This window comes from Leptonotus elevatus, chromosome 3 (assembly GCF_054856555.1).
Source record: "Leptonotus elevatus isolate MCC_2025b chromosome 3, RoL_Lele_1.0, whole genome shotgun sequence".
In the NCBI taxonomy this organism is placed as follows: domain Eukaryota; kingdom Metazoa; phylum Chordata; class Actinopteri; order Syngnathiformes; family Syngnathidae; genus Leptonotus; species Leptonotus elevatus.
The window spans coordinates 1273736-1301598 of NC_141241.1; the positions used below are offsets into that span (position 1 = coordinate 1273736).

Sequence of the window (27863 nt, forward strand, 5' to 3'; positions counted from 1 at the left end):
CAAGAGCGCTTTTGGAGATTTTGAACACATTGACCCTTTCTAAATGTGAAGATAAAAATAAATCGTTTTTTGTTGCTATGCAACCTTTCAGGAAATGAAATGGTTCACTTTGACATCATTTCGACGGTTACTAATATTTATCTAAAAGCTTTTGGAACGTCAAATTGAGCAATTTTAAAGTTAAAGGACTACAAATTGTGTGAAAAATGGTTCCTTTCCAACATTGGCGATCAAAGTGGTTAATCATGTTTATTGAGATTGTGTTTTTAATCACGAAACCAAACTTCCGAGAACATAATTGCTAAGAGGAAGCTCGCCTTTTGAAAACGTTTCATTTCCTCGCTTTGCGTCCTCTGACTCAAAAGTTGAAAACCGTCATCTTGTCCCAAACATTGAACGAGTGCAATGGCGCCTGCCAATCCCGCGTTGCGAGAACGAGGAAGCGCGCCCGCCCAACCCCCCCGCTCGCTCGCTCGCCACATTGTCATCTTGCTCTTTTTCGTCCTCTCGGCTTGCTTTCATACGCAAGTGATGGACCGGCGACGCTCGCTGGGACTTTTTTGGATTGCCACGGAGAATCAGCGCCGCAATTTCCTCACCAACCACTTCCATTATTCATGCCACTCTGTGTGTGCGTGTGTGAGATGATTGGAGTGCAAGGTTGAGGCTTCAACTGATGAGAATGGCGGCGGCGGCGGCGGCGGCGGCGGCGGCGGCGGCGGCGGGGAAGCAAAAACATGACAGAAATCACAACACGGCTCCTTCGCCGGCTTCACTCGCTGCTTGCTCGCACGTTGCTGATGTTTTACACGCCGTTTGGTTTCAAGCTCACATTCCGCCGAGAAACGCTTTGACAATCAAATGGGATCGAATTGCGACTGCTTGCGAGCGTTTTCCTTGCCGTGAAATCGCACCTTGCTTGTGTTTCGTTAGCCGTTTGCTGGCTTGATCATTTCCACACAAAACGTAAAAAAAGAGGTTGCGAAAGATGCAACGCCTCCAAACGAGCTGAAAAGCTCCGATTTGAATGCGTGCGCTTATGAAGTCGATTGCAAGATAAACGATGTGACACGTTTCATAATTGACGTGAAATGACAAATTGAATACGAAGAACTGCAATCTGTCTAAAGCGGGATTGAATCATTTCAGAGAAATTAAAGTCCATTTCTTGATCGGATATTTTCAAATGTTATCCAAGCGGGGTTTGAACTCGGCGGCGGGAGGAAAATGCTCTTAGCACTGAGCTCACTTGACTTGTTCAAATTCACGGCGAATGGCGTATTTATTTTTGGAAAGTGTCATCTGATGCCGTCACTCGGTTTACACTTAGCACAAGAGCCGTGGATATATTTGCAATGTACAGTCGGAGGTGGGCTTCGAACCGGCAACCTCCTGGTACTGAGCGATATCGGATCGCCGGTAATGATGAGCACTTGCACGTATGGAAGTGGGCGTGGTGGGAAAGTGGAAATTGTGCGAATACTGGCAGTAATTTGGCCTCAGACGATGTGAATTTTTGAAGCAAGTTGAAATTTTGAACGGTGTTAAAACAAAAGTATTATGTGGCAGAAAAGTGTGAAGAATAAAAATCACAATAACAGAAGCATTCCCACAAAAAAACGTATTTTTTCTTATTATGAACGGGGCGAGCGGGGATCGTACCCGCGCCCTCCGACGCGCCAGCGCAACGCTTTACCACCGCGTTAAAGCTCCGAGCCGCCGACACAACAAACGTTTCATGAACATTTTATGAGCCGATTGCTAGCAAAGTCGATTAGCAACGTGTTAGCGCTCGATACCGTCGTGTGAAAGTGGCTGGATTTGTTTGTGCATTGCCAAGAAAAGCGCCAATGCTAATTTGGTGTGCTTTTTATTCCGCACAATTGAACAAATAGTTCAAACTCTTTTTCTCTTTTTTTCTCCCTTTTTTATTTGAAAAGAAAACAAAAAGTTGTTGCGTCAGCTGCGGTCGTCTTACGAGTTCTTCTTGCTTTTCTTCCTGACTCGGTACACGTGGAAGGTTTTGTTCTGGAAGGTTCTTTTGAACAAGGCGGCGTACTCCGGCGAGTCCGTCTTGACGGCGTCGCAAAATCGCGGGTGGGCGGCGGCCACCAGGTCAGCGTCGTCGGCGCCTTCGCCGTCCATGATCTGTTTGGACACAAAGAGGTCACGTGACCGGCTCATTTTGGCTTCATGCTAAGACAATGAAAACAATAATAATCATTGTCTTGCCCGTCGGTGACTCGTTTTTCATACATTGTTGTTGTTTTTTTACTATTTAAATTGTTTTTATTTTAATATTTTTATTTTATTAGCATTCACTCATTTTCAATCATCCTCTTAAATTGTTCACTTTTATTTTACATTTTCACTCATTTGTTTTCAAAGTATTTTTTTAATTAGAAAAAACACAAAGTTTCACAATGTTTTTTAAATAAATGTAAATATACATTTTATAAATACATTCGGAAACATTTTCTGTAAAAAATAAAATAAAAATTCTCATTATTTTCCAAATATTTTATACACATTTTTTGATGTTTCTTTTTTTAATTTTCACAATTTTTTTGGCAGTATTTTTTTCTTTTTTATAAAAACATGTTTTTTCCACATGGTTTCCATGTTTTCCTTTTTTTCCCAATTCCCCCCCCCCCCCCCCTCCCCCCCACCTTTTTACTTCACCTTTTCACTTGGCTCATTTTTGTCTTCATGCCCAATCGCAAAATGAAGTCTGGTCAGGTTGCTATTCGTACCTCGTACCTCGTGTGCGCTATTGGTTTTGAAACGGTCTCCCGTCTCTCTCGTGTACATTTCAAATGCAACGGGTGCGAAAGACGACGCGAGGAAAGCGTCTGGTTTGTATTTTGAAGTTGTCACTTACAAATAAAAGAAAGGAGCAGAAAAAATGTGATTTCATGTTGAAGGTCATCACGCATAAAACATGTTTCCAGTAAATTCTTGCTTATTTACATTCATGGCCTCGATCGAAAGCTCAATTCGTCCGTTTTTTTTCCTTCTATTTGTGCTTCGACGTGCAAATTCCAAAATGCCGAGATTTGTTTGGATAAAAAAAAAACGCCAGCCCAAACGTCGGCCGGCGTTGCGAGTGACGACCCGACGGCGCCGACGGACGTTTGCGGAGAATCGAGGCCAACTCACGTGTCCGTTGTCCAAGTCCAGCAAATCTCTCAGGCGACATCCTCGCCGGTGGCGGCGCTCGTAGCAGATGGAATTCTCCAGCAGCACGTAGTCGGCGCCCAATCTTTGCAAGATGGCGTGGACGTCCTGCGGGGGGCGCCGCGCGTACACCTGGTACACCTCAAACATCAAACACAAACGCGCCCGTTGACTTGTGGAGCTGCGTGCCGACGGGACGAGACGGGACGAGACGGAACCATCGCTTTTGACGCGCTGACGTCGATTGTGCCGATTTGGAAGCGGGTTTCGGCGTTTGCGTAAAAAAACCTTCCTTTTGCTCGTTCAAGCGACGCTTTGATGAATCGCACGCGAGCAGAAAAAGATCTCGTGGCGTTTGATTACGAAATCTCTCGTACCAATGCCCTGACAAGCGTCGCCATCGCGTGCGTTTGTAGATTTGGAGGTTTTTTTGTTTAGAAATGTTTCATGAATGACATTAAAATGTTACTTTTTAATGGATTCAATTTTAATTCAATTATTTGCAAAGATGATGTCACGGTAGATAAGATGGAGATTAAAATTTGTAATTATAATGAATCGCGTGACTTCAATAGTTACATTTTATACTGTATTTGTTCTAAATGTACAATAAAATGTACAATATTTTCCCTCCTAAGTTTTCATACTTTTGTTAAACTAAAAAATGTTCAACTAATAGAAATATGGCTGCATCTTTTTTTCATTGTACAATCATTTCATAACAATTCATCAAATTGAGTTCAAAGTAAAAACGAGTGCGATATTAAATTGTGTTGAGGTCATTTTCTGCCACTAGATGGCATCATTGCATTTGTAAGACATTGATGACAGCTCAGTGCATTTTTCTTTTCCGAGCTCAAAACTTTTAAGAGCGATCTCATCTTTAACATGAAGTTACTTGAGAAAATGTTTCCAAATTGTAAAATGCAACTTGACCCGCCTCCGCAAATATATTACGCATTATTATTATTATTATGACTCCATTAATTCCTGCTCAATTTTGCCGTAGACGCGTCTGCTGTCGTGACTGGAATTCCGTCAGTACAGACTTTCCAATTAAGAGGCGGCCATTAATCGCACATTAAATCAAATGTACATTACAGAATATATTGTATTGTATTAAACGAGATCAAATGATGATATTATATTGCATCATATATTGCGCAACACATTTACGTCCATTTTGTTATGTTTTGGGATGCATCGCGTTTCGTCAGCACGAACCGTCGTCGTCTTTCTTCGAACCGCAACTCGTGTCACGACTGGAAAGGAATTATTCCTCGTGTGTGTTTATTGCAAACTAATAAAGATGATTTTCACTCAAATTTGTAATTTCAAACATTTTGAAGGATGTTGCAGTGTTTTTTTTTTTTTTGGGGGGCGTTTTGGACTTCATCATTGAAGACGAGCGCACCAACATCTGGCGAACGCGTTCATTCACGCGGCAAAATGTTGCATTTTCTCTGGTGGGTCAATTCCATTTTTGGATTTTCTTTTTCCAGATGTTAATATGAGGAATAAATGACTAATAAATAAAGAAATGAATGCAAGAGAGAATAAAAACTGCTATAAAAAATATAACTCAAAAATTAAATACAAAAAAAATGATATAAATGGAAAAAAGTATTTATATACATACAACCCTAAATAAATAAAAGTAAAAATAAAAACGAGCTAAAAAAAAAAGGCAAAATAAATCCAAAAATAAAGATATAAATATCAATCAATAAATAATAGTTTCATGCTGCAGATGATCCGTCAGGTCAAATTGTTATTCAAATGAGGGGGCGGTCCTAAGCGTGTCTCGGGTTGGACTCGGCCGTTGTGAACTGCTTTTCCTTGATGGAGCGAGCGGCGAAAGGCGAAGAAGGACGTCTCGGCGAAGAAGGACGTCTCGCCGGCTCGCGTGGCGCGCTCCAGCAACCGACGGCCATCTTGTCACCACAACTTGCCACTTGAGTCGCTCGACGACGTATTTTGTGGGGTTTATTTGCATTTAGATTTATTTTTCTATTATTATGTTTTTTATATCCGTTTTCATTTTCACTTTTATTCATTTATTTTTTAATTTTGGTGGTTTTGATCCTCCACAGGAGACACGAAAACCTTCCCTGCGTCTCAGTTTTGTCACTGATCGGCAGCCATTTTGTGGCCTCGCCCGCGGGCGCCCATTTTGTCGCGTTTTTTAAGGCTGAAGCAAAAACGAAAAGAGACAAGGAAGCCCTCGAACCTGTTTGGTCCTGTCTCTGAGGTCCTTGTCTTCGTAGTGCGGGTGGTTGGTGATGATTCGGCCCGTGCACAGTTTGACGCCGGCCAGCAGCTGCATGCTTCCCGCCAAGACGGCGCCCTCGGGCGTCTTTGTGCTGCCGACAAAACCGGCACAGCGGCGGATTAAAGCCAGGACGCGGCGGACGTTGTTGCGCGGCGCGGCGAGGAGGATGAAAAGATACGAGAAAAGAAAAAAGAAGCGGCGACGGACCAAAAAGCAGCAACTGCTTTATTACGAAGGAAATATTCATCCCAATTATTTTTGTTGCTGACAATATTTAAACGTAAAAAAAATATGAAGACAACCAACATGTTATGTGAGTTCCTTGTGGATGAAACAAAATGTATTCAATTTGTTATTTTAAAATTGGAAAAAAAGTGCAAGTGCATACATTTCAACAACTCCAATTTTGTATTAATAATCTTTTCTTTGCTGATTTTGTCATTGTGGAGAGTAAGAATTGAAATTGTAATTGAATTTCGATGAATTGTAAAAGTGAAGACATCAACAAATGGCGATTTATGAGAATGTCAAACCAAAATGGCCGACTTGCTGGCTTCTTTTGTGTTTGTTTGCCAATCCCACCTGCCGGTTTCCATGGTTACTAATTCAAAAGTGTGACATCCAAATTTGCTATCGAGCGCCACACGCGCGTGTTCTCTTCGTCGCGGTTCTTTTTTTCCAGACAAAATCTGCAGGAGTTGAAGAGGACGCTCGAGCCGACCTCGTATGGACGTAAATATGGTGCAAAACTAACTTGTGCAAAAAATTTGTACCTGTAGAAAAAAGTCGTGATTTGTATCTGTAAAAGTCGTGATTTGTATCTAAAAAAAAAGTGTATGTGTAAAACAAATTTGTATCTGTACAAAAATTTTTTTGTACCTGTACAAAAATACTTAAATGTAGACAAAGATGCGATTAGAAAAGCATGAGTAGAAAAAACAAAACAAAAACCATAACTTTCTTACAGAATTTTACTGGGGCTGAATTTCGTGTTGAACTGCAAATGACCAAACTTGATAACGTGGCCAATTTGGCAGTCACGTGTTTGACTTGCTGCGCCATCTTGGCTTCTTGAAACTTTTTTGTGGGTCCTCTCATGACAGACGTGCGTACCAAATTTCAGTCAAACTCGCTTCGGCGGCTGAATTTTCCCACAATCGCAGGAATGTGAAGCAGTCGTAAAAAACGGTGCGCGCCGACACGCGATTGGTGCAAGCGGCTCGTTTTGACTCGGCTCTGCGGAGTCCGCGGCGGGTCCGGTTGATTGGGTGCCGCGCGGCAGGAAGTCCCCCCCTGGGAGACTTCCTGCCCCTCAGAACTGATTTTGTAGTACTTCCGCTTGTCAGCGGGTGACGTGACATTTTCAAAATGAAATATAACCAAATTCCTTTTGGTGGATGTTGTGACCCGTCGGGTCACGTTTGCAATGCGTCATTCATTTTATTAGCGTACCGCTACAAAAAAAAAATGAAAGGTATCATCTCACATGTGTTTATTATTTGAACATGTGCAACGTGTGCTTATTTACATGACGCGTTTCTGTAGGCGTAAAAAGCAGGATGACGTTCAATCAGTTTCAACCAAATGTCGGTGGCGGAAGAAAACATGCGACCTGTTGTCATTCTTCTTCTTTCAAATTTACAAATGAAAACAAAATAGTGTGCTGCCACCTAATGGTCGACAGTGAGCTTACACATTGCCTGGCGACTTGATTTACTTGCACGACAAATCTATTTTCACAACTAAAATCCGAAACAAAACACAACAACTTTGCGTAGCATCATCCATGAACTAACAACAACAAGTTCAATAGAAAATGTATGCATTTCCCGGTGCTGCATTTTGAACACCCACGACGTCAAATAACGACTTCCATCACGCGACAAATTCAAAGCGGCATTTTTTCAATCCAAACTACAAAAACATCCACGTGAAAGCATCTTTCATTCCGCTCCTTGTTAGGCAGCGCGGCTTGAAGTCGGCCCGATTTCCTCACGCGGAACCTAATAACCCCGCTCGGCTCTGACGCGGCGGCCGTAAGATGAGCCTCCGTCGCCGTCGTAACACTTTCATCCGGGATGTAATTAGCGCGACGGACAGGCTTAGTTTAGAGCCCCTCCCCCCCGCTGGAGGAATTCCGCACAGCCAATATAATCCTGGCAGCCTAATGGGATTAGCTCCTGAGGCAAGGGAACCCGTGTCACACACGCGCAACCGCACACACCCACAGTAGCATTTTAGCATTATCAGCTGTAATAAGCACAACAATCAGTGTAATAACATTGTAACAACTGTGTAATAACGTTGTAACAACTGTGTAATAACGTTGTAATGATGTATCATCACTCTGATACCCAAATTGCTCCCGCACACAAATATAAAATAGCTGGGACTATTTGAACTCTGTTGCTAAATAGAACAGCAGAGCCGACTAAGGGAGGCCTGAAATGCTACTCGCTCTTGAAACCCTCATTTGAAATCCTGACTTGGTCTTGAAACCACAACGCTTTCTTGAAATCTTACTTTAAAACACAAATTTTGTCTTTATGTATTTAAACCTTTATTTGAAGCCCTCATTTCAGCTACTATTATATAACCTGAATCCAGGCTTGCAAACCTAACGCAGTCTTGAAACAGTCATTAAATCCTAAACCTGGCCTAAAACCCTAACTTTATTTTGAAACCTCTTCTGAAATGCAAATTCTGTCTACTTACTGAAGTTAGGAAAGAACAGATGCTGATCCTTACTTGATAATCCTCATCTTTTTTTCTTTCCTTTTCTTCTATTTGGGCTGCTTAATGAAGCCTTAATCATGCGTCGCCCCCTGGTGGATGGCTGACTACTGGTTGAGCAAGTGCTTGATTCCATATGCAGGAGGGTCTGCATTTTATATGTCAAAATAACCGGCAATCAGATTCATTTCATGGCCATCGCGATGAAAATCCAATGAAACCCTCATTTCAAACCCGAACTCTGGCGTGCAACCCGACCTTCAACCGCCTGAGCACCTCACTGGCACACGGCACACATGAAAGCGTGACTTCCTCAGCACCATTTCAAGGGTTGCTAACCAAAACAGCAGCGCGTCAAACCGCCCTCGTACGAATTCAAGTGTGAAGTCCGCACTTGAGTGAGGACGAGACGAGACGGCCGCTCGAACCCGAGTCAAGTGCGGCGGCGGCGGCGGTCGCACTTGGAAGGCCCGCGTCCCGCCAGGCCTGCGCTCTTGATCAGCAGCCCGGCCACGGAGACCCTCGTGGGTGGAGGGAGGGGGGGGGGGGCTGTGCCAGAAGATGGGCCTCTTCCAACAACTCCCATTTTTTATTCATCAAGACCCCTGGGCTCTCATCAGTCAGGGGCCACACACACACACACACACACACACACACACAATGCGCACACACGCCCTAATCAAGAACATCAAACAAAGTGGAGAAACTAATACGATTTGCCTTTGATGTAAGAGATGATGATTTGTGTGTGTGCGTGCGTGCGTGCGTGCGTGCGTGCGCGTGTGCGCGCGTGCGTACCTAATCCAGGTCATAAGCTCCACAGTGTCTGGATCATAGAACTCCCTCAAGTCAGACAGCTCCGCCACCATCTTGGGCCAGAACTGCAGACGACCATGAAAATGATGCCGTCGTGCCAAAACAAAACAAAAAAAAACATTCCAATGAGTCATTGCGCCGAAGTGGCAGCAGCAGCGAACGGAGAAGTCGGAGAAAAAAAGAAGAAAAAAAAACGGGGGCAAAAAAAAAAAAGGCATACTGTATTTGCAAAATATTTAAAAAAAATTACATTATTAATTAAAAAATTAAAATGAAATTAAATATAGACTTTAATGATGCATAAAATTACGAAATGCCATCAGAGAATAACAATTTCATTTTTTAAAAGTTCATTTAACATTTAATTTTACAAAAAGTGTCCGGAATTTTGCCAATGATAACATCCTTTGGATTAAAGGCAGTGTTTACAAACCAAATCAAAACAATCTAAAAAATAAAACTTAACAAAAAAAATTGTCACAGTAAGAAAAATGAGAGAAAAACAAAACATTGCAGCATATTTCATTTCACACGGTGTCCAGAATTTGTCAACTAAAATTAAAAACAACCATCAAATAAAAAGAATCCAAATCTAAAAAAAAATGTAAAAATTATTTTAGCATTTTTTTTGAAAGGGACAACGTACATTGATGAACAACAAATGATGTTGTAAATATGCCAAATTCTAGCAGCAGTTGCTAATTTGCATTTGTAGTCCCCTATAAATAAATACATTAAAATACACATCACAAAGCAATACAAAGTCAAGATAAAACAAATAATAGCATTGCAATAAGACAACAGAATGTCACAGAAAGACGACAAGACATTCTCTTGTTTTATTGCAATGAATAAAAAAAACGAATAAAAACAAAAACAAATCTGAACATGGCCCAATAGACAAAACTAAAATGTATGAAATTAAAAATAAATGAAGTTTAAAAATTGAAAAAAAAAATTTTGACACTTAAATGGTGTATTTTTCCACCAATAAATAAATAAATAAAAGCAAATGTGCGCTTTTTCACAAAGGCAGCAGAAGGTGAATGTTTAAATGTGTCCCATTAGCCTTCAGCTCTTCGACAAAAATAAAAGAAAGAAAAGAAAAGTGTTTGGTGGCGCACAATGGAGAGGTTCTTTTTTGTGTGGCGAGTGCGGAGGTGCTACCTTGTAATAGAGGAGGGCCATGACAGCAACGGGGGCGGCATATCGAACCAATCGCAGCTGGCGGGTGACAAAAAAGAAAGCTAAGTCAGTGAAGGCAGCGTAAGAGCCACACTGACCCCTGGTGGCCAAAAGCGACACTTCACATGTGGTCGGATGGCAGCCACAGCAGGCGCGCACAGTCTTCGAGCTTGTCCTGGAATGATGCGTTCAATGACTCTTAAAAAAAAAAAATGTATGGCTTGAAACCCTACTTGGCAAACTCTCACTGTAAAGCAATAAAAATAAAAATAAACTAATGTTAGCTTATTTTGAAATATTAATTCTGCCTTCAAAACACTCATTTGAATCCTTTCTCTTGTCTTGAAACCTTCATCCGAATTGGCCGGAAACCGTCAGCCATGAGATCGACAGACGTAGGCCAACCAGTGGAACCCAGAGTTCGAAGTAAACATGGTGAAGCTGCCTTTGGCTGTTATGCTGCAATTTTTTTTTAAACTTCCTTACGCTCAATGTTTTTCAAGTTTGCTGTCTAATGTTTTAACATTGCCAATGTATGTTCTTTTAGTAAATTTGTAAGCTACTTTTGTTTTCTTGCTCTGTTGACGACTGTGTTTGTCGATGCTTATTTCCTTGAGTATGAAATATGGCATACAAATAAACATGCCTCGCCTCTGACCAAGTTCAGCAGTTCCAGTCGGCTTTCTGGCCCGGCGGCGGGCGAACTCACCGCGACTTTCGTGTTGCACGGCAACGCGTGGAGAAGCACCGCCCACACGTCCCGCCCGCACACGCCGTACGCCGCCACGCAGCACATGTGTCCCGTCCAGATGTACTTCATCCTGAAAATGAGGAGGAGGCGTAAAAAGAAAGTGAAAGCTTGGAGAAAACAAACTTTTTTTAGAATAAGAAAAAAAGAAGAAGAAGAAGAAGAAGAAGAAAGGATGTCTGCACTTTTGGCCTCCTGCTCTTCATCAGCACTTTACAGGAAGGCAAAGAAATCCAATTTGTCAGCTTGTGTGCAGCCTGACCGCTGCTGTTTACTGCTCTCGCACACGCGTGCGCACGCACACACACATGCGCGCGCGCACACACACACATGCGCGCGCACACACGCATCCGAGGGACGTCGTGCCGTCTTTTCTTTCGTGTCCATTCAAACGTTCTTTTAAAAGCATTCGTGTCGGCTGAATTTGCCCGTGAAGTCATTTTTGATTCAATTCCAATCCTGCTTTCAAAAATGGCTTTCCTAATCCTAATCTCGTTAATTTGAAAGCATCATTTGAAACTCGAACTGCAGCTGAAATGTTTCAACTGAAAGCACGCGCAATCCTGGTTCGAAAACGCCAATCAAAACTAACTGGAACTGAAATCCTTTAGCCTTCGCTTGAAACCTTAACCCCAATTGAAAACCCAAACCCGAAGCCCCACTTCAAAAATACTGAAGTGTGCTTGAAGCCCTGATGTGAAAACTCTAGTTTGAAATCTGAATTTAAAACCACAACCCTTTCACGAAACCTCAACTTCTGCTTGAGACTTCCATCCTTTAAACCCTCATTTAAAATACTAACTAACCTAAACCTTGTCACCCTAATTTGAAACCCTACTTCACTTGAAACTTCAATTCTTGATTGAAATCCTCACTTGAAATGGGAACTCAGGTTTGAAACCCTCATGCTTGATTAAAACCATAACCCTGTCTTGAAAACCTAACCTTTGCTTGAAACTTAAGAACTGGTTTAAAACCCTAATTTGCAAACCTTCTCGTCCGTGTCCTGAAAAATCAACTTTTGCTGGCAACTTTAATCTCTGTCTGAAACCTGAACTCGGGTTTCAACGCAAAACCTAACTTGAGCGTCTTTTTCTCCGACTTATGTTGCAGCAAAAGTTTGCGCTCGTTGCAAGTTGCAAGATTCTTGACCCAAATTCAACACAAAGCGAAACCCAAGAAGTCACGACTCCAATTATAAACTTCTTCTCTTTCTCTTTTCACAAAGCGTCGAACCTGCTTCATCGCAATCTCTACTTGACAGAGGAACGTTCGAGACGAAGACGCGCGCGCGTCAGCCACTTGATCGCGAGACGGCGCGTGCTTTATGAAAGGACGACGTTTTTCACGAGAAGAAGAGAAGGTCGGCGCGAGAAAGTGTGGCTGCTGTTGCCGCGGCGACGGCCAAGCGCCGCTTAAGAGGAAGAAATGGAGGACCGGAAAAGAGGCCGGCCCCCCCCCCCGAGAAGCGCGGCCTCGGGGGTCCCGCGTGACGGTCGCGACCCCCGGTTGGCATTTTGGACCCGAGGATGCGCAAAGTAACCGTCAACAATAATAATCCAAGTCACTAGAAATAAATAATTGTCCGTTTGGCATCCAAGCAAGGAAACAATCGGATGCTACGACATGTTTTGTGATTCAAGTGACTGGAAACAATTGTTTGTGATCAAATTAGGTGCGAACGAGTGAGTTTAAGATCCGAGGAACACGAAAAAATACGTTTTGTATTCCGAGCAACAATAAACATTTGAACCGAGTCACTTTCAACAATTTTGTTTGTGATCCAAATAATACAAATAATTGTATCTTTGTGAATCGAGTCACTGTGAACAATTGTATGTTTGTGATGTTTGCGTTACAGCACGCTCACAAACATCCGCCTCCATTTTGAAGCCAATAGCTTCTCTGTGTAAAAAGGAAATTCATTTTTTGATAGGAACGCAATGAGCGTCTTATTGAATGAGAGAAATTAGTTTGCACTATTAACATTGAAAAATGGTGATTAATGTGCATTGTCCCTTTTAAATAAAATTAATTAATTCAAAAATGTAATCCAAGTAACCAAGCTGTTTATGAATCGAGTCAAGCAAATATTTGTATGCTTGTGATTCAAGTAAGGCAGACAATTGTAGATGTGCGTGCGTGCGTGCGTGCGTGCGTGCGTGCGTGCGTGCGTGCGTGCGTGCGTATTCAACGGCGATTGTGAGCACCTCATGGTGCTGAAGGCCAGCAGGCCGTAGAAGACGGTGTGCAGCAGGTTGTAGGCCACGTCGGGACGAAAGGAGGCCGCCACCGGCCCGTCTGCTTTCCTCTCGGCGGCGCCGCCTTTTGTCCTGCGGGTGAGATCGACGCACATGAGAAAGCCAGAGAGTCACGGCGTGCAAATATTCCAAGCGTGTGCGCTCCAGGCCGAAGGAAAGGTGTCTGGAATTGATATGATTCAGATGGGATGATTCACTTCTCATTGGCTATGACCCACTGAGCATCTTAAATGGCCGCTGGGGGAAGTGATGTCACGGCGTCAGATGGATGCCGAGGTGACTCTTTGTGTCTTTATCTGCGCCCGGGCGCAAAAAAGCGTCTGGATTCCTTCCCGAATGGCCGAGCGCCCCTTTTGTTCCGGCGGCTTGGCATTCGCGCGGCGAGTCGCTATGCTAATGAGAGCAGTTTGATGCGCCGCCTCCAGACGGCACCGGCGGCGGCGGACGAGCGAGCGAGCGCGCGAGGCGTTCACGGGAGGATGCGGAAATTCGTGACGCTTTGTTAGCGGACGTCGATTCAAAGTTGTACAGTACGTCGGTCACTGCGGTTTCTTGGATGCACTGTGCAAGGGCTCTAATTCACTTCCTTGGGGTGCGCCCACCTGAGGTTCCGCAGTGCCGCCAGCGCCAGGGCGCCGCCCATCAGCGTGAGCGCGATGGCGTACGGGCCCAGCAGAAGGCTGGCGGACAGACGCTCCAAAGTGTCCAATGGCAGCGCACCGAAGGCTTCCTCGCATAAATACAGGTTGGCGTCAAAGTCCCTGAAGGAGGACAAGAAAGTGTCAACAATTGCATGTTTGGGATGCAAGCAACACAAAACAAACCATTTTTAGCAAAATACTATAACCATGACTTTAATAATCCATCAATCTGTCCATTCGTTGATTGATTCGTGTATAATTGGATTCTTAAAAAGACATTTTCATTTCCTTTCACTTACTGAAAAACAAGACATTTGGAATTGACAGTTCAGAAAGTGCACAAATAAATGAATTAGGATTCAGTTCATGGTTTGCTCCGTAATAGGTCAGAAAATGGCGATGATTGTTTTCAACACAAAAATAATCTGCTTCCATCAAGGACTACAGAAATGAAAGAATATTGACAACAATTTAGACCATTTTAAATTACACATGGTCTCTAAACAATCAATTATAGAAAATACATTTCGATTAATTTTATAATTGGTTAGTTGTCGATTAATTGATTGATTGTTGTTCCTCTGCAATTTTGACGGATTTGAAACCATTTTCACTCTTCTTCTGTAATGTTTTTCAATTTTCATTTTCATTTGTTTTGGGGATTTTTTTTCAAACATTTTCACCCATTCCATTAAATTCCCTTAATTACTTTTTGTAATTTTTACACATTTTCGGACAAATTTATACAAAAATGTGCCCATTTTCAAGCCTGGATTTTTCCTAGCTATTTTTTTCTGTGACTCGGGGGCGAACAACGCAGCCAACAAGAAGCGGCAAAGAAGCCCCCCCGTGTGAATCACACAATAAACGTTGCATTGCGCGCCGGCTGCTGAATAATTGAAGGAACGCTCGCGTGCGGTGCGGCAAGCCGTCGTTATCTGCCTGCAACGCCGCACCGAGCGCCGTCTAATCGATGGCGCCAACCGTCATCTATTATTCACGTGCGCAGATGCCGCAGCGTCGGAGGGAAAAAAATGACCAGCGGCGAGAGCGACTCGCGCTCGCCGTTCCTACCTGGTCGGCCCCCAGGCAAACTTTGACTTGATGAATTTAAAGATGTGCTCGTCTGATCGCAGCTGCAGCGCCGTCTGCAAACACACACACACGCGCACACGCGCGCGCGCGCGTAGATAAGGTCAGCAATGAAAAAATACAAAAACAAACTTGCGTGAGAGCGACACGTGTCAGATGAATTGCGGCCTCAAGGGTTTGCCTTCCTTCACTCAACTGGAGAGAGACATCGGCAAAATATGGATTTGGATGAATGCATTTTGGGATCATACATATCTCGTATTTTCACCTATTTGAGACTATTGTCTTCTTTTGTCCATATCCCTTCGCATTTTTGATCATTTTCACCATGTTAATGAGAATTTGATCTTGAAAAAAACCGTCTAGACATGTTGAAGTGACATTTTTCAACAAACAAGTGTGAAAAGCTTGTAAAATCAAACTATTGACGAGGAGAAAAGGAAAGAGACGACGGAGGCCAACCTTGGTCAGGAAGTTGATGGTGAAGGTGAGCAGCAGCACGGCTGTGCTGTGAATAATCAGCTTGAAAACTCGCACCACAAAACTTCCCCTCTTCAAAGAACACTGCAAGAGCACAAAGCAATCAAATCAATGACATCATTGTCAATGTCATTATCTTCATGTTTTTAACATTATTTAGTCCTATTGTTTTTGACTTCTTCCACTTTTTTCCCCACAAAAAAAAACCCTTCACTTATTTTTGGAAAATAATGATAAAATATTACTCATTTCTTGACTATTTAAAAAAAATGTTTTTGATAAATCTTGACTCATTTAGAACGGCACTCACTCATTTTGAACATTTTGAACATTTTGAACATTTTTCACTCATTTTTGTCTATTTTCTTTTTATTATTATTTTCAAATTCAATCATTTTTGGAACATCATTTATTTTCATTAATCTTATTGAACTAATTTTTTTATTACATTTTTACTCATTTAGATAGATAATACAATATAATACAGATAATATATACTGTTTTAAAATGCACATTTATATGTTACATACTTAAAATATTTTCCACATTTATTGCCATTTCTGCTCATTTTTAGACGATTTTACATTGATTTTTTTTTTACCATTCAATCATTCCTTTCTGAGAAATGTTCATTCATTTGTGGACATTTTCACTCATTTTAGAAACATTTGAAAGGTTTTTTTTGACAATGTAAAAGTAGTTTTCATCATTTCCACTCTTTTTTTTGGTCACATTTTTACTCATTTAGAGAAAGACCTGTAAAGATAATATGTATCAATATTTAACTTCATTAAAGTAATTGTATCTTGTCAGTTGCAGCATTTATGAATGCAAAGGATTCTAAATCGACCTTATCTTTATTTCAATTGTTATTTTTCTTCCCAATGGAAAACGTGGCATTTGCAAGACCTCCGAATGGTGGACTTAAAGATTAACGTTCCTTTAAAAAAAAAAAAATCCTAATTAAGGCTTTCATTTTGGAAAATTTAATTTAACAGCTTCTGGGACTAAATGACTGAGTCATACTGCTTTTTGCCCCGTACATATTAAAAGCAGCTCATTTTCAACAAGTAACTTAGCATACATACATAAATGATTTAGAGCCTTGCTCCGTCTCGCTGTCACGCGAAATATCTTGGTAATTGTCGTCGTGATAAGATCAGACTGCAATAAATTACATTAAGACTTGACGGGGAAATATGTCTCAGCTCCCAAAGTGGAATTATCAGCAGCTTAAACAAAGACACGCGCGTCAGGCGCCGCATCCGTCTTGTGCCACGTGTGTGAGCGCGCGTGTGCGTGTGCGTGTGCGTGTGCGTGTACGCACATGGAAGTGACGCACGAGGAGTGCCGCCACGATGAAGCTGAGCACCAAAGAGCCCAGGATCATGGCGTTGAAGAACTGCAGCAGCCACACGCTCAGCAGCGCACTCACTTGGACCAAGTAGAGCGTGGTCACCTGAAAGGAAAAAGAAAAACACTCACGACGGCGCAGACCTCCACCAAGGAAGGTCTGGGGGGAAAAGTCACCTTGCGGTCACAAGAGGGCAGCAAATGACCATATGCTCACGATACTGGATGCTACAATACTCGACACTACAGTTTCATTGTTTTCTTGACCATAGACTTTATTTTTATTTAGATTTTTTCAAAACAATTTTGACTAACTTTTTGACAATGTTCACAGCTTTTTACTATTTTTGACAATTATCATTGTTGTTTTTTTTTAAAACCCAATAAAATCATTTCAGACCATTTTCATTGCCGTTATTTTTGTCAATTAAAAATAATAGTTTTTTGGAATATATTGTCACTCATGTTTGACAAATTTCAGTCATTTAAGATATTTTTACTTTCTTTGTTATTTTCTGTTTTGTTAAATTTAGGGAAATATTTGTCATGATTTTTTTCACCTGTTTTCAATTACTTTGTATTAATGACTCATTCATTTGTTTACCAATTTAAAGACTTCAATTTGCATTGTTTTTTGGTAACATTTTTTGACAATTTGTCATTATTAACCAGTTATTTTTACAGATTTTAGATTGTATTGACAATTTGTGTGAACTTTTGCCGATATTTCACCAATGTTTTGACCATTTTCACAACGTCACTATGATTATTATTTTCTTTTCTTTGTCAATTTATTTTATTTATTATTTTATTTAATTTTCACCCATTTTCTGATCAACTGTACTTATTTTCTGGATTCTGAGCTCTCAAATGTAGACAATTTCTTACTTATTCTTTTTTTTTTTAATCATTGCTTGATCAATATTTTTCTTTGAGCATTTTTTGACCAATTTTCCTTTGTATCATTTCAAAATGTTTACTTAGGAATGAACATAGAAGTGTGAAACCACATTTTGGGTTTTGAGTTTGTGTATAAGCAAAGCAGGCTACTTTCTGACGAATGGAGGTCGACATTCAGGCAAAATGACTGGACTCTAACATTGCATTTTGGGGTTAAATGAGTGGGGGGGGGGGAAGTTCCATTGGGAACAAATAGTGAAAAGAAAAAAAACCCTGTTGAGTCGTGGCGTCCAACCTGTGCAGTGGTTAGCACGTCCACGCAGTCCAGCGTGTAGACGACGAGGGCCTGAACCAGAAAGATGAACTGGTTGAACTGCCAAGTCACACAGAAGCAGAAGCTGCACACGTACATCAACCACACCATCACCTTCTGTCCAGGAAGGAAAACACACAATGAAGGGCTAATGCTAACGCAGCTAACTTGTGTTAGCACACGCGCACCTGCTGCAAGGCACCCAGCTGAGGCCTCAGGTAGCATGTGATGGCGGCAACCTGCAGCGCCAAGAAGGGCAAAGACCAGTTCTCTCTTAGCGAGATGGTGAACTCCACACGAGTCGTGTCCACCCTGCAAACAGATTTAGAATTCATCAGCATTATTAGCATGATTAGCATTCTCCTTACAGCAATAATATGCTGTTGTTAGCTGGTTGACCAAAATGTGAAGATTATGCTGCTAACATGAGGGCTACTTAAAGTAGCACTAGCAAGTCAGCTAAGCTAACGAGGCTAAGAGGCTAACGTTTGCATTGGAATGATTGTTAGAAGAAAGCGACAGCGGGCGAAGTGAATTTTTGCTCAGATATCTGCACACTCCATTAGCTGAGCTTAGCCGGGACATGCTGTCGCCACCCACCTGTTGAGAATGTACCAGATGGCGGCCAGCGCGCCCGCCATCCACGAGCCGGCCAAGAGCCAAGCCGTCAGGTACAGCGCCATCACGTACACCGCTTGAAGCGAGAATACGCTGTAGATGTAGAAGTACATGGGCTCCAGGTACGACTGCAACACACGCACCAAAATTGTCATCAACAAAATTCTCACCATTGTTACAAATTCGTCGGAATTATGGCGGCCAAAATGATCACAATTATCATGACCAGAATTGTCACCATTATCTTCACCAAAATGTCACGATCATCATGACCAAAAAGATTGTGATTATTGTGACCAACTTGATCACGATTATCATGCCCATAATTAGCAAAATGACCAACATCACGATTATTGGGACCCAAGTGTGTTGCTGTGTGTGTGCGTGTGTGTGTGTGTGTTACCTGTATGGGCAGCAGCCTGTAGAGAATGCTGAGGAAGACCTCCTGGTAGATGTTCATCCTCTGCAGGACGTTGATGGTCCTCCTGGACTCCGTCAAGTTGTCATGGATCAACTCCGACAATCCTGAGCCAAGCATAAGATTTGGTGGTCCAGTTGGTGCCAAATTTGAATCATGTGTACTCAAAATGTACATTTAGTGGGGACCGCAGGAGTTAAAGTTATACAAATTCAACCCCTGAAGCCAGTTTCACTGAGCAAAATTTTAATTGGTAGACATGAGCAGGTGGCGGCACGGTGGCTGACTGGTTAGCACGTCCGCCTCCCAGTGCAAAGGTTGTGAGATCAAGTCCGGGCTTCGGCCTCCCCGTGCTTGCGTGGGTTTTCTCCGGGTACTCCGGTTTCCTCCCACATTCCAAAAACATGCATGGCAGGTGAATTGGACACTCCAAATTGTCCATAGGTGCGATTGTGAGTATGGTTGTTCATCTCTGTGTGCCCTGCGATTGACTGGCAAACAGTACAGGGTGTACCCCGCCTACTGCCCGAAGCCAGCTGGGATAGGCTCCAGCAATTCCCGCAACCCTTGTGAGGACAAGCGGTACAGAAAATGGATGGATGGATGGATGGACATGAGCAGACCCACAAAAAAGTCCCACGAAATCATGCCTGAAAAGATACAAGAAGTCCACCATTTTGGTTCAAAGCTGTCATTCCAGAATAAATAATGGACATTTCCAGGTGTCCTTTTTTAATCATAATATATATATAATTGTGTTTTTAAGGTCTGCTTTCCGCAAGTCCTCAATTTAATTCTTTTATCCAACCCTGAAAAACGGTTTCACTTGGCAACATGAAATTTGGTGGGCAAGTCTATCACGAGCACACTCAAAAAAGTCCAAAGAAGCCACGCTTGAAAAGACACAGGAAGTGTGTCGGGTTGTTTTGAAGAGGCCATTTTTGTTCCGATTCAGCCGTTTCCTTCAAATCTCTGTACACTTGCAACAGCAATTCCAACAATCAACTGTGGCCCAATGACCCAGAATGATTCCGCACTCATGCTGGTGTGATTATTCCAAACAGGCCTGCGGGACTGGAAACGATTACAACATGTTTGCTGTGATTGAAGCAACGTCTGAGGCCAAAAGTGCGACATTGGGCCGCAGACGTCATCCCGATCCCGACGGCTGCTTGATCCACCGGAGCAACCGGCCCAATTTTCCATAAACAGCGTCCGCCTTTCCACCCACACGCTTCACTTTATCTCTCCCTCGTTGTCAAAATATTCCTTCATTAGCCAAACACGTCCTCCTTTCTTCCAGTGGCTTCATTCTTTGCTGCGCGTCAAGTCAGTCGACCGTGCAGCGGAAAATTGCGGCAAACGAGGAATTTTGATGATGATGATGATGATGATGATGATGATGATGATGATGATGATGATGATGATGACGATGGGAACAAGGAGTCATTTTAGCCATGTGCCCTATTAGCAATAAAATGTTCACTTTGGGTTGGAAAATGGAGGGCACAGGTGTAGCCAAGGTAATGCTAATGTGTCCTGCTAATATAGAAGAAAAACAAAAGTCAACTAGGTTTTGTTTTTACCTAGTTTTATACCTAGTATTATACCTAAATACATAAACATTTGCTGTTTCGCATGTAGCAACGAGGTAAATGAACGTGCAACTTGATGTGATTTCTGGTCATTTAGTCACAACACTTATTCAGTAATAAATTGAGGTTAAAACATGCACATTAATGGCATTTAGTTAGCATCCTCACAAGAAATCATCAGACACCCTGCAATGTAGCTAATGCTAATTATTATTTTATGTGTTTTAAATGGAGACCATTCCCCTTTTGGATATTTAACAGAGCGCAGGACTCAGGATGTTTGCTAATATTAGCCACAAATTAGCATAGCTTTAATATTTCAGGTGAAGCTTACCTTCCTGTATGGACGGAGCGTTCAACATTTGCTTGTAGTACGAGTAGTAAAGTCCACATTCGGTCCGGAAGGAGATCTCACGCTCCACCTCCTGAAACCAAAATGGATTTCAGTTTAGCTGTGAAAAGTCCTATATAAGACTTAGAATGATTTAATTTCCAGAATTTTGTTGTACAATTTCCAGAATCTTCAAAAATATATCACGAAAAAGACACCATTTTTCCAGAAAAAAAAGTGACATATAGCATGTTCCAGAAAAAAGGCGGAATAGAGAAAAACAACTGTAACATTGTGTTGTGTTTGTGGAATTTCCGTGTTCTATTAGCAGGTTGGTGTTGCGCTACCGTGAGCTGATGGAACCACAGCAGGTTCTCGTGCAAGGCGTTGACACAGCAGGCCTGCGTCAAAGCCAGCAGGCCGGCCGCCGTCAGCCCCGTCGCCGTGGCAACAGTCGGCCACCCCCTCCGCCAGGGAGCTAGCGAGCCGGATCCGGAGCCCCCTTCCCCCCCTCCCGCCTCCTCCTCCTCTTCGTCATCCTGGGTGGACCTGATGGCACCTCGTCGCCGTTTGCGGAGCGCCATCGTCAAAGTGAAACGATCAATAGAAAAGATTGAAATCCATCTGAAGTCAACGAAAGAGGAGCAGCAGAGGCGTCTTCAAAGTGCTTCCAAATCGTTTGGCTTTCCAAGCACCTTGGCGGAGAAAATGCGCCAAAGCGCTCTCCCAGGAAATGAGCAACTCCTTTACTTTAAGACCCTTCGACTTTTTTCCCAAATTAAAAACAAAAGCGGCAGCTTTTAGATCTCAACCAGCCTGGTTAGCTTTGGTTCTTGATCTTGAACGCCGTCCAGCTTCCTGGCGGGGTCTCACGGAGGCCGCGTCCAAAAAGGAGCGCCGCCACAAGTCCGAACGCAGGACGAGGACGGAAAAGTGGGAACGCGAGGAGACTGCGTCTGACCTTTTATAAGAATAGGACGGGACAAAGGAGGGAGGGAGGGAATGTTTGGGAATGTCAGCGCGCTTGCGGATGCGTACTCCAGCTGCGTCTGAAATGAACTCGCTGTTGCGACCCGCGTGGGCATGACTTCACACCGGACCAATGCGAGTCCGGTGCTGACTCATGCCAGCACACGATGGAAACAATTAACAGCACAGATCATTGTGGGAATGCAAACATGTTAATTCCGCACCAAAATTCTTCAGATGTATTATTATTCTCATCAAAGCATTCCAACATATACCAAAATTCTTACTTTTGATATTAGAACCTCAATACGAAGAGTGAAATGACACCTTGAGCTGCCGTGTTTGCAACGACATTTTGTAGCTCGGTTGACGATTTTGGTGTCCAAATATTTGTACAATATTACGTCGTGATCTTTGTTTTACGTGTCAGATTTCTACAGTAAACTTCTGAATATGAAGTCATCCAAAGACCCTGAAATGGGGCTTTATGAATGGAATTTTCTAATTTTAAGATTTTGCAAGTATGAAAACAATATAGCTTAAGTGGTTTGTTTCGTTATACTTAATAAGCTCATTTTTCCTTATTCCTGCGAGTGCCTAACCTCAGACTTGGAGTTTGTGGGTTTAATCCCTGGCCGGGATATACCAAAAACCTGTTACCTCCCTGCTTGACACTCAGGCTAAATTGTCCACGCGTAAAAAAAAATACTTTTTATACTATTTATTGCAGCTTGAAAAAAGTCAGCATTACTTTTTTTTACCCTAAAAATACTATTTTCAAGACCGCTGTGATTGATATGGGCCTAGTATTATTTTCTTATTTTTCAAAATCTTACAGGTAGATTTAAGTAACATTTTCTTGTTCTGTTGGCAGATAATTTTGCTTATTTGAGGTAATAATTTTCTTATTTTACTATATTTTTTTCTGAAATTTTCTACTATCCTTTTTGCAGTGCAGAACTTCTTGGTATCGTTTCATTTTTTTATGGCAAGCTATCTCGAACCAAGACTGATATTCCAAAGTCAAAATGTTCAGCTCATTCAGGACTTGGGAATTTTTTTCACATTTCAAAACATCTTTATTTTTCCCACAATTCCACATTTGAACGAATATAGATATTTTTTCTAAATTAAAATAATCCTTCCATGATTTTCTTTTTAAACCAAACTATTACAACTTCAAAATGTTCTGATATTTTTCGACATATTGTGCAGACTATTTTTCCGCAATTATTGATATTTGTGAGTAGAAGCTCTTTCGTTTCAATGTAAAAAAAAGAAAAAAAAAGAAAAAAACAGATCAAATCTCGACCGCATGTCATCACGTTGGTGAAGGGAAGCGTCTGGAAAGGAAGCTCGCGTAGCGGTAGCGTGTTGTCCATACATTTGATTGCGGGAGAAACCCGAGCACCCGGGAAGAAACCCACACAGCCACAACATTGTGGAAAACATGCACAAGCTGGGCGTCTGGTCACATTCGCACATTTTGAAGTTGACTTTCGAGGGTTTCAATTTTTGACACTTACGACACACAATGAGGAAATGTCGTAATGTTCCGTTCTAAAGCAATTAGACCAAATCTGTCGGCGCGGTTGGCCTTAGCAGAACCCCAGGAAATGGCCTCAAATTTTTTTTCATCTTTAAAATGACTCTAAAATGCTTGCTTCAAACCAAAATGGCCGACATCCAGGGTATTTTTGATACTACTCTTCCTGACATAAATGTCAACCAAAGTTCCTGGTGCCAAGTGAAACTGACCTCGGGGTGGGGGGGCCTGGAATTTCATGCTCCTGCTGCCATGATGAAAAAGCGAAAGCAGTGAAAATGTGAAAACAGAGCTTACATGTCTTGAAAAAAATGAACGTGAGTCCGTTTTCCACGGAGCACCTGGTGGGTGTCTGGACTTGCGCACGAGTTGATGCTGACAGGGCAGGAAGTAGCAAGAGCTTCCAAGCAGGCTTTATCTTTATTGCCACTTATCCTTTTACAGTCTCTTTGGGATTTGCATGTGGATCTGCTTTCAAAAAGTCTGGATCGTTACAACTCCAGACTTTAACGGAGATCAGGCCCACAGGAGCGTTTGTTTGTTTTGAAAAGTTTCATGACTCTTTCATAAGTCTTTGGTCATTTCCCTCACACGCAAACTTCAGTTGCATCCAGGAAGACTTTCCAAAATCTATTTTAAGCCTCACCGGAACACTCACCGACTCGCACGGAATGAAAATGGCAATCTGCCCCAGAATGACATCATTGTTCATAGACCGCAAGGTTGCCTGCTAACTAAGTAACAAATCAATTCTAAAACATACCACGACGCAACCCTGACTCGAACCTGAATTTATGAACATGTATCTTATTTTGTTCTTAAGAAATATCTATATTTCAGGTTTTTGCAACTGCTAGCAAGCACTGAAAGACAGAACCGCGGCAGCAGACGGAACCGAGGAAATTATTTGACCCACAACTTAAGAATAATCATGCGCAGAGCATTTTCATACCGGAACCAGCTTCCCTCCTCCATTCCTACCTGTTAGGGTTAAAAAAACTGAGCTTCAAAAGGAAAACTAAAACAATCTAAATAAAAGCAATAATTGGAAAAGAAAATCCGAATGGTGTTGTATAAACTTGTGTACAAATGAATTATGTGATAAAATGTTGAATGGGTCCAGAAATGACGATGCGAGTACAATTAGCTACAAGGATGTTTGCAATTTTTTTAATGTATTTATATTATTTTAGTTGCGCTCAATTTGTTTACTCTTATTTATTTATTTGGGATTGTTTAGGTGAATAATTCAGATTTTGTAAAGAAGATCGTTTTATTTGTCTTTAATTTCTGCGAGGGGCCCAGGAAGAACAGTTTTCACCCTGATGAAAACTAATCAAGATCCCACTTCCAACAATAAACATAACCTCACTGAAACCGCAATTTTAATCCTAACACAAACCAAATTCGAACCATGGCCCTTAACCCTAACCCAACATTACCCTAACACATTTGTGTACACACTTGCATTAGAACTGCAACTTCTGGTTTGAACCAATTTATGACCTTGCATAGATCACCCTTTGAAAAAAACACAGAGAATAATCCCATTTCTTTATCCCAACCTGCATCACTAACTGATGAATATAATACATTCAAGACAGATGTGACTCTTTCAATGTGTATGGAAGCAAACCATCAGGTAAGGTCATCACTTTGGATGTATCCTTCCCAGGGGACGTTCGAAACTTCCCGCCGCACACTTTGTACCCCAAATGTGGACATAAGTCGCAAAAAATAAAATAAAAATCGTTCTCATGAAAATCCCCCTTCTAAAATTTTGATTAACTTTCCAGCCTTTGTGCTTGTTATCCTGCTTAGAAACTTTTCACGACAGCGTGCGTGTAAATGTCAAAAACATGTGCAGCTTTTTTTTTTTCTTAAGGTTGAAAAGTAACAGAAAATTTACTGGACAATTTTATGTGACATGTTTTAAAGGATATTTGAAGGAGCTTGTCAACTTCTGTGGTGGAAAATGGAACTTGCTGGAGGTCTGATATTCGTAAAACGTCTTATTGGAGGGGCGGGGGGGGGGGCATTGCCTGTGTGCGTGTGCGTGCGTGCATGAAGAACATAGTGCACTGCCAAAGATGATGACAATCCCAAACACCCAGTGTTTACTCGGTCACCGTGGCAACACTTAAACCCAAACAAGTGCAGCTTTTCTTGAAATAATACTTTTTTTTTTTTACATTTTGGATTTATTTGTTCATTCTGGTGTGATCTCATATAAACTTATTTACCACAAATAACTAAGTTAAAAAATTAACACGCAGCAGCTCTGCGTCTGTTAATTGGTGCGCTAAAGCAAAGCAGTAGTGATGAGCTGTGATGTTAACTGTACAAATAACAGCAATTTGGAGGGCTAACTGTTAGCTGAAGCCATTAGCTGTGATGCTAACTGTAAAAAACTAAACAAACAAACAAAAAAAACGGTGATTTGGAGTGTATACCAGTTTGTCTGTATTATACTGCCCCCAGGTGGCCAAGGTGCAGACACCAGAAGGACCAGTACAATTTAGTAAAGTAAAAGATCGTGGCAAACATTTTACATTCTATTCAAGTGTCATTAATGATTTCTTTATTAAGCACACTATTATTTAGTGCTATTGTCCCATTAAAAAAAACATATTTTCTGGAGTGGTATTTTTACTGGGTAGCTGGAACGGATTAACGGCATCTCAATTCATTTCAATGGGGAAACATGATTTGAGTCCATAAGTACACGTCACGCAATAATGATAACTTTTATTTGTATATAACTGAGGCACAAGAGAAATAAACAGAACAAGCATAAAGAATTGCTGTTTGCTCACCTTGATGTTGGAGAACCACAGGTCGTTCTCGTGCAGCGTGGCCATGTACATGCAGCACAGCAGGCCCAAGCCCACCGACACCGACCAGCCCACCGACGTCCACACAATGGACCCCCACGACCAATCACCTGCGGTTGTGCACACACGCATGAAACGTCAAGAGACAGTACCAACATATTACATTAACTGTATCGTTTTGCATAAATTTTATTGTAATTAGTTAATCATTTTAAATAAAAATTATATTATCATTATTATTATTAAAATAATGAAAAATGTACACATAACCTATGATTATATATTTTTTTCAATTATGTTCATGTGATAGAACATCATTTTTTGCATGTTATTAAAATTAAAAAATTGCACTGTATATGTATATTATATATTTACTATTTTATGTACACAAAATACATCAACTAATTATTTAACAGAATAAATGACAAACTTAAAACGCCCGTTAATTAATTAATTATTTTACCAACATTTTCTATTATTTACGATAAATAAACCAATTGTCTAATGAAATAAATGGCATTTTAAATATACTGAATGTATGTTTGTTGTTTATTTCACACCAATTATTGAATGAAAATCTGTGAGTTAAAAATATCAAATTGACGCAATAAATAGTACATAAGCTTTAATAATGTACACGTTCAGATGGCCAGATGAAAAAATGTATTTTTACTAGTGACTTCACCCACAGAAGGAGGCCATGTTTGTGACGGAGCAGAGCTGAAACTCACCCTGCAGGAGGTCGTTGTGGTGATGATGCTGCGAGCAACAGTTGGCCTGATGGCGATGTTGAGGCTGAGAGTCTGCAGGGGTGCACTGGGGGGGCCACTTACCCCGGCTGCCCTTCCTCTGGCGCAGGGCAGCCATGATGCGCGGCCCTGCGTGGCCACAGACACAAACGTAAACAATTACGCCATCTTGTGTTTGTTTTCTTATCTGATCGATGGGATGAGTTTGTTTAATGTGAGTAGCGGCGAGGGGGCCTATAAACGAGATGAAATCAACATTTGTATAGCACAAGGCTGATGTAAACTCTCCTATGTGGCTTTTATTAATCAACAAAGCGACATTTGTGATTTTTTTTTGTTGCTAGCATTGTGGCACCGCGGCGCGCGCTCCCGGTACAAAAACAAACGCACACGCACCGGGAAAACCAACCGTACGCGTCCGAACCGCAACCGGGAGAACGTCGTCCACTTAAGCGGCTCTCGTCTCCTTTTTGGCCGGCTTGGTTAGCTTCACGGCTCCTTCTCTCCCCTCTCATCAGCCTCAAGAACACAGATTCATCGCTTTTGCTGGCTTTTCGCCTCCCGGGTTTCGATTGAGTGTCTACGCCGGTATTTGATAAGGCTTGCCTTCAAAATAAAATAAAAGTGTTCCTAAAATGTAATTATTTACGCACAACTTATCAGTGTGATTATATACATCCATAAAGGTTAATAAAGGTGTCCTACAGTCATTAATAGTGCGTACGTGAGTTTTTAAACATTTCACATGTGAGTGTATTTTACTTTGTCGGTCGTCATTGACACGGATGTATCCGGTGCAGGGAAACAATGGGAGCTGTCAAAACGAGCTACA

At 41.8% G+C, this 27863-nt stretch overlaps 1 protein-coding gene across 4 annotated transcripts; it reads right to left on the minus strand.

The window, feature by feature from the left end:
* Nucleotides 1-1854: 1854 nt before the first annotated feature.
* dpy19l3 (dpy-19 like C-mannosyltransferase 3) lies at nt 1855-27614 on the minus strand. 4 transcript variants are annotated; one of them, XM_086071892.1, is made up of 19 exons: nt 27441-27614; nt 27014-27160; nt 26265-26392; nt 20937-21027; nt 18993-19114; nt 18572-18717; nt 18160-18283; nt 17954-18085; nt 16733-16864; nt 15388-15489; nt 14908-14981; nt 13795-13953; nt 13142-13264; nt 10893-11004; nt 10166-10222; nt 8981-9063; nt 5408-5540; nt 3160-3318; nt 1855-2148 (listed from the first exon to the last, which is right to left on the minus strand). In XM_086071892.1, the coding sequence occupies exons 1-19, from the start codon at nt 27544-27546 to the stop codon at nt 1975-1977; spliced, it is 2304 nt and encodes a 767-aa protein (XP_085928018.1). In that variant the 5' UTR covers nt 27547-27614; the 3' UTR covers nt 1855-1974. The 4 variants fall into 4 exon arrangements, with proteins under 4 accessions (XP_085928018.1, XP_085928017.1, XP_085928019.1 ...); XM_086071891.1 differs by having other exon boundaries at nt 17954-18088; XM_086071893.1 differs by having other exon boundaries at nt 17954-18088; nt 27428-27591.
* Between the last annotated feature and the right edge of the window lie 249 nt (nt 27615-27863).